This window comes from Varanus komodoensis, unplaced genomic scaffold (genome assembly GCF_004798865.1).
Source record: "Varanus komodoensis strain SLA01 unplaced genomic scaffold, ASM479886v1 scaffold19, whole genome shotgun sequence".
Classification (NCBI taxonomy): Eukaryota; Metazoa; Chordata; class Lepidosauria; order Squamata; family Varanidae; genus Varanus; species Varanus komodoensis.
The window spans coordinates 11,678,812-11,686,097 of NW_025335550.1; the positions used below are offsets into that span (position 1 = coordinate 11,678,812).

The window sequence follows — 7,286 nt, forward strand, 5'->3', positions numbered from 1 at the left end:
GGGTAGAGGCTCCTGCGGTATGTGAAGCCCTTTCGCAGCCCCGGCTCGGCCCCCGCCCCAGCCAGATGCCGCGCCGTGGGGCACGGGGGCCGCCCCGGACCCCACGCGTAGGCCTGCGTTCGCCGGGGTCGTGGGCAGCCTGGAGGGGGCTGGCAGGCGCTGCTGCTCCGGCCGCCCGCCCGCCCAGCCCCCCGCGGCCAGGCGCCTCTCCCAGGCCCGGGCCGGGCAACACGTGTGCTGTCTGTCAAGAGCCCAGCCGAAGTCACTCTAGCCGAGTCCGGGCAGAGCCGCTCCGCCTCCGCGGGAGAAGGACGGAGGAGCTGCCGCTCTGCGCTCCCGGGGCCTCGCCATGACGGGGACCCTGCTCCCGCTCGCCGCTGCCCTGCTGGCCACCCTGGCCGCCCAGGTAAGCGCAGAGGGGCCAGCGGCCGAGGCTTGGCGTGGGGTGGAGGGCGCTGGGAAGGGGCGGGACCCCTCGGGGTGGGGGGAATCGCCGTCCCTCTGAGGGGCACCAGGGACCGATCCCAGAGGAATTCCCTGCGGGGCCCCCTTCCCGGGCCGGCTTCGTTTGCAGACCTCTCCCCAGGCCCTTTGCCTGCCCCTCTGCCCCGGCGTGTGTGGAGCCGAGTCACCCTGCCCCGACCTCAGAAGTGGGGCCCAACGTGTGCAACGGCCCTGCGCACTCACAAAGTGCTTCTCTTTCACCTAGAAAAAGGGGGGAGGGGTCCCCCCGTCTGCCTTGCACTGGTGCTCCGGATCGGGGGCGCCAGGCAGCCAGTGGGAGGTGTCTGGGAACGAATCCTGCCGGTCCTGTGCTTGCTGTGAGGCAGTGTTGAATTATGGGATGGAAAGCAGCGGGGTGTGGTGGCAGAAGGCGGGTTCACAGGGGTTTAGCCCCGGCACTCGTTTGCTAGCAGGGACACAGGCACCCGCCCCCCAGGCCCTTTGTTCCCTGAGCGTGGCTGCCGCCTTCGCAGCGAGCGGGGCGGGGGGGGTGTTTTCCCAGGAGCAACGGATGGCCTGGTGCAGCCGGCCAAGTCCGGCCCGCCTGCTCGCCAGAGACCCGCTCCAGACGAGTCCAGCGGCCAGGGATCAGCTGGGCCTCTGCCCCTCAGGGTCTCTGGGGCCGGCCGGAGTGTCCCGCTGCCCCTCGCAGCCACCTCTGGCCGAGAGCTGGGGGCCACAACAGGCGAGGGAAGCGCCCCGTCGCCCCTCTCCTCGCCCGCTCGCCATGCTTTGCTCCGAGCCGAGGGGTGGGGCCCCGACTCCCCAAGGGGCCCTGCTCGCGCTCCTCCTCTTGCGCCTCGCGGCTGGATCTGAGACCCGCTGCCCCGAGGGACACCCGGAGCCCCGGCTGCTGTCCCTGCTCCCCCACTGACCCAAAGAGCAGGAGGGCAGCAGCAGCTCTGCAGAAGGACCCTCGACGCTGCACTCGAGATGCCCAGGAGCTCTTTTCCCTCACCAGAATCTTTTCTGCCAGAGGGCCTGGCAGAGAGAGCACAGCCTCACGGCCGGTCGAGGGGGGAGGAACTGCCCCCCCCACGCCTTCTGGCAGCTGCATCCTGCGTCAAGAGGAAAGCATGAATGACCGAGCCGGGCAGCTGCGAGCGCAGACGAAGACGCCCACCCGGTGGAGCCTCGGCCGCAGCCCTGCTTGCCATGTGGCCCGCATTGGCTCCGCTCTGCCGGAGGGCTCCCGAGGGCAGGGGGAGGCAGAGCCGCGCGGCCCCCCCACGGCCCCCCCAGCCTCTCCCCATCCCGTATCTGAGGGGCCTTCCCAATTCCCACCCTCCAGCTCTGCTGCGGCCGAGGCCGGCTGGGGGCCCCCTGCCTCGGGGCACCCCACGTCCGCAGCACTGCCAGCCCAGGTGCAGTTTAAGGAGAATGAGCCGTGGGGACTGGGATGAAGCAGGCCCCACAGGTGCCGCCCCAGCCCCAGCCCCACACGGTATCCCCCTGAAGGGGCCTCCTGGCTCGGCCAGGCAAGACGGGGAGGGATCCCCTTACGGCGCGTGTGGGACGGGGTGCGGCATTCTTCCCCGTGCGGGGCACCGTGGCATGCGCCTCCCCGCACGGCCACCTGCTGTGGCGGAATCCGGGCGGGGGCGGGTCGCATTTCAGGGCAGGGGGAGCGGAGGGGAGGGGGCAGCGGCACCGGGGCTAAAGCCTCGCTTGGACAAAGGAGCGAGCCTCTGGATCGGGCCTGCCCAGCCCTTGTGCCCGGGCTTGGATCGGGGCAGGGTCGTGGGGAGGGCTCAGCGGCAGTGACCCCTCCCCACGCCCCTCGAGCACCGCTGCAGTGCGCATGCGCACTAGAGGCTGCCCGCCGCACTGGGCCTTGCCAGGGGCTGTCCGCTGGACGGCGCAGCTGCTCCGGTGGAGGCGAGGATGCGTGGCGGCCGGCGAGGCTGGCGGACGGTCACCAGAGGCAGACTTCTTGGCACGGCCCCACGTGAGGCGTGTTCCGCTTGGGCCCGCCTGGCACCGGGGCAGCCCCCTTTGGGGCTTCGCGCCTCCGCTCCCAGGCGCCTGGAAGCCCGTGGCAGGCCCCGCCTTGTCCCAGGCCGCAGCGTGTGCATCTCAGCATTGACACCGCGCTCCACGGGGAGCTCCCGGGCCGCCCCTTCCGCGGCCTGCCTCGAGCGCCTTCGCCACACGGCCGCATCGAAAGGAAGGGCCGGCACCGGCCGTGTGCTCCGACCCTTTCCGGGGCCGCAGGGGGACCGCCCTGCCTGACCAGTGGGGCCAGATGCCAGGGGGCCTCTTTTCAGCAGCAGGGCACTCCCGGCGAGGATCGTGGCAACGTGGGAAAGGAGCAGGCGGGTCAGGTTTGCTAAAAAGAGAACTAAACCGGATTTCACAGGCAACGCAGGAAGTGGCCGCCAGCTCCCTTGGGTCGGCCGCGCAGTCTGCACCATGCCAAGAGCAGGGCTGGCGTCCCGGCCCGTGTGAAAGAGCCCGGCATTCATCGCCATGCAGCTGTTGGCGGGAGGAGGAGGAGGCAGGAGAGGAGAGGGAGCTGGGCAGCGGCCGCGCCTCCTCCCCATGACGGCCTTCCCTTTCTGGCCAGCAGGCTCCATCTGCCCCGATGGGCCTTGGGGGCGGAAGGAGGTCTTCTGCTGGGAACGCAAGCCGGCTCTGAATGGCAAGAGGCAGCCTGGATGGCCTTTCAGGCCTTACGCAAACCTGCAGGACTCCGGTCCTGGCAGCAGGGCGGCGCTGGAGCCGGCGTTGCCCTGAGCCCCGGTCCCGCTGCTGGCCTCTCAGGGCTTCTCTCCCCCGCAGGAAGCCTCTTGCTCCCGAGAGGAGGTCCCCGGCCACCCCCCGGTGCTGCGCCTGGGGCAGCAGCAGCACGGCCCGGGAAGGGTGAAGCGGGCCTGGGTGATCCCCCCGATCAGCGTGTCGGAGAACCAGAAGCGGATTCCGCACTTCCTGGTGCAGGTAAGGTGCGGCTCGGGCAGTGCCGGGAGCCATCCAGGCAGGAACGACGGGACTCGCCTTCCTGCGCCTCTCTCAGACGCTGCAGGATCAGCCCCGAGTTCTGTCTGTGCACCTGATCCACTACCGATTTATGCCAGAAACGGTCCCGGCACAGGAGTCCTGGGGAGAGCCACTGGCTCTCTTTCCCGCAAAGGTGTCCGCCTGCCGTGTGCCCCCGCAGCACTTTTTCCAGCTGCTCGGTCAAGACAGCGGCTGCAGCTGGCTGCGCGCGGCCAGCAGAACCAGGAGGGCCTGGAGCCCCCGGCCCCCATTTGGAAAGACTCGACCCCAGAGGAGGAGGTCGCGGCAGGGCTGAACATACAAGCGCCCAGCCTGGTTTTGCTTCAAGCTCTTGGGGCCGCAGCTCAGCCTCACGGGATGGGCACAAGCTGGGAAAACACCCACGGCTGGTGGTTGGGGAGGGGTGGGGTCGGGGGCCCCGGGAAGGCCGAGGGCCCCACTGGCCCTGAGCAGGGCCCTTTGAGCTGCTCAGCTGCGGCTCTGCACCCCAGATCTGGCTGAAATGCACGGGGCGCCGCCTGCCGGGAAGCAGGTCCCGAGTCCACCTCCCCCCGCCCGGCTCCTTCCCACACCGCAGCGCCCGCTTCCCTCTGCAGATCAAATCCGACCAGGAGCGCCCGGGGGGCGTGATCTACAGCATCAGGGGCCCCGGCGTGGACGAGGAGCCCAAGGACGTCTTCTCCATCGACAAGCTCACCGGGAAGGTCTACCTCAACACGATGCTCGACCGGGAGAAGCACGAGCGCTTTCGGGTACGGGAAGCCCCGTGGCTCGCTCCAGGCCAGAGCCGCCCCACTCCTCTGGCACGCACACGCCGCCCCACGTGCACGGGACCGAGGGGGGACGTGGGGCCCGCCGCCGGCCCCTCCCAGGCCCCAATCTTTCTGCTTTGCCCCAGCTGAAGGCCTTCGCGCTGGACCTGGGGGGCACGACCCTGGAGGACCCCACGGACCTGGAGATTGTGGTCATGGACCAGAACGACAACCGGCCGCTCTTCCGGCAGGCCGTCTTCACGGGGCACGTGGTGGAGGGCGCCGCGCCAGGTGGGTGCCGCGAGGACGCGCGAGCGCACACGTGCCGGTCCTGCTCGGCTGGGCCAGGTCCTGCCAGGAAGCTCAGGCCGGGAAGGCAGGGCGATGCGTTTGAGGGCGCTCCCGTCCTCCCCACCAGGAAAGGGCCTGTCCCGCTCAGAGGTGCCTCCCGTGCCCCCAGGTACCTACGTGATGAAGGCGGAGGCCACGGACGCCGACGACCCCGAGACGGACAATGCGGTGCTGCGCTACTCCATCCTGGGGCCGGAGTCGGGAGCCGCCTTCGCGATCGACGAGCTGACCGGGGAGGTCCGGACCGCCCAGGCGGAGTTCGACCGGGAGGTAGGCGCCTCCCCCCGGGCGCTGCCGGCCTCCGGAGGGGCTGCAGAGCAGGGCGGCCCTTTGACCCTGCAGGAACCGGGCAGGACTTCAGCGACGCTCCCTCCGCCGTGAGCGGGAAATTCCCGCACGCCCTCAGAGCCACGGAGCTGCGACGGGGTCGGCAGGCGGCCAGCGACGGCTACCTTGGCCAGCCCGCGGGGTCTCGCACCCCCGACCGCCCCGATGCCGCCCTGCCAGATCTTCCTGGGGGCGGGGAGAGCAGGGCCCCTCCCCGCACTCATCGCCCCGCGCTCCCTGCACAGGTGGTGGGCGTTTACAACCTGACGCTGCAGGTGGCAGACATGTCCGGGGGAGGACTGGCCACCACGGCCACCGCAGTCATCCTCGTCGACGACATCAATGACAACCCACCCGAGTTCACAGAGAAAGAGGTGCGGCCGGCCGGGGGGAGGGCAGCTGGCGGGACGTTCTGGCAGCGAGGGAGTTGCTCTGCGCCACTCGCAGGTCAGGGGAGTGTGCCCCCCCCGGGCTCTGGTCTCGCTCTGGAACCAGAGATGATCCGGAGGGCGGAATCAGTGCCGGCCACCCGAAGTCAGGCCGATAGCAGGCTTCCCCCAGCAAGCCTTTGATTCACATTCACAGCTTGTTCTCGGCTCCGCCAGGGAGGGCAGGGCGGCCCATGAGGCCCCCCCACTCCCCATACCTCCAGAAGGCCCCCTCCCCACTCAGAGGGGAGCAGGGCGGAGGACTGGACCATGCGTGGCAGACCTGCCATACAAGGGAGCCCTCCCCCACCATGGGGCCGGGTGCCCTTCCCGGATGCCCCCCTTTCACGCCCCCAATCCCTCCCCCAGTTCTCCATGGAAGCCCCCGAGAATGAACACGGTGCAGTCCTCGGAAGCATCGCGGTCCAAGACAGGGACCTGCCCGGGTCCCCCAACTGGCTGGCCAAGTTCACCATCCTGGAGGGCGACCCCGAGGGGGCGTTTGCCATTCGCACGGACCCCCTCACCAACGGCGGTGTCATCTCCGTGGTGAAGGTAAGCCTGGGCCTGCTCAGTGAACTTGCTCGTCCTTGGGACAACTGGAGTTGCTGAGCATGCACAGAGTCCCTCGCTCCATCCCGGCACCAGAGGCCACGGCGGAGGGCTGAAGCCGGGGCCAAACACACAGAGGAGGCAAAATGCTGATAGAAGGGACACCCTGGACGGCGGAGCAGCTCCTGGGCAAGGTGGCTCTGAGGGCCCCCCTGCAGGGGCGAAGATCCGACCAAGCCGCCCTGAGGCTACGGGAATAGGCGGCAGAAAATATAGGGCTGGAAAATGCACCGTCACTCCAGGGGTTGCTCTGCCCCCCTCATTCTTTCTGCCCCTCCACAACACGTCCCACCCCTCAGAAGGTCCGGGGTAACACTGGTTTTCCCAACCCTAACCTACCTGGGGGGCCTCCCTAGCCCTTCTCTGCCCATGCAGGAGACATGCCAAAAGGTGGATTTATAAAATGCTGAATTTCGGGGGGTTTCTGTGCCCCTCTCATTCTTTCTGCCCCTCCACAACACGTCCCACCCCGCAGAAGGACCGGAGGAATGCTGGTTTTCCCAACCCTAACCCTACCTGGGGGGCCTCCCTAGCCCTTCTCTGCCCATGCAGGAGCCATGCCAAAAGGCGGGTTTCTGAAATGCTGAAATTTGGGGCGTTTCTCTGCCCCTCTCATTCTTTCTGCCCCTCCACAACACGTCCCACCCCTCAGAAGGTCCAGGGGAACGCTGATTTTCCCAACCCTAACCCTAGCTGGGGGGCCACCCTAGCCCTCCTCTGCCCATGCAGGAGCCATGCCAAAAGCTGGGTTTATAAAGTGCTGAATTTCGGGGGGTTTCTGTGCCCCTCTTATTCTTTCTGCCCCTCCCCAACACGTCCCACCCCTCAGAAGGTCCGGAGGAACGCAGGTTTTCCCAACCCTAACCCTACCTGGGGGGCCTCCCTAGCCCTTCTCTGCCCATGCAGGAGCCATGCCAAAAGGCGGGTTTCTGAAATGCTGAATTTTGGGGCGTTTCTCTGCCCCTCTCATTCTTTCTGCCCCTCCACAACACGTCCCACCCCTCAGAAGGTCCAGGGGAACGCTGATTTTCCCAACCCTAACCCTACCTGGGGGGCCTCCCTAGCCCTTCTCTGCCCATGCAGGAGCCATGCCAAAAGGTGGGTTTATAAAGTGCTGAATTTCGGGGGGTTTCTGTGCCCCTCTTATTCTTTCTGCCCCTCCCCAACACTTCCCACCCCTCAGAAGGTCCGGGGGAATGCTGGTTTTCCCAACCCTAACCCTAGCTGGGGGTCCACCCTAACCCTATTCTGCCCGTGCAGGAGCCATGCCAAAAGGTGGGTTTATAAAGTGCTGAATTTTGGGGGGTTTCTGTGC

General features: G+C 67.9%; 1 protein-coding gene across 1 annotated transcript in view; it reads left to right on the forward strand.

The window, feature by feature from the left end:
• The first annotated feature begins 349 nt into the window (after window positions 1–349).
• Window positions 350–7,286, forward strand: part of CDH15 (cadherin 15) — a 10,704-nt gene continuing 3,767 nt past the window's right edge. Inside the window, exons 1-7 of the mRNA XM_044428092.1 lie at window positions 350–406; window positions 3,286–3,441; window positions 4,098–4,253; window positions 4,400–4,544; window positions 4,714–4,874; window positions 5,177–5,305; window positions 5,729–5,914. Coding sequence (XP_044284027.1) covers window positions 350–406; window positions 3,286–3,441; window positions 4,098–4,253; window positions 4,400–4,544; window positions 4,714–4,874; window positions 5,177–5,305; window positions 5,729–5,914 — 990 coding nt within the window. The remainder of the gene's footprint in view (window positions 407–3,285; window positions 3,442–4,097; window positions 4,254–4,399; window positions 4,545–4,713; window positions 4,875–5,176; window positions 5,306–5,728; window positions 5,915–7,286) is intronic.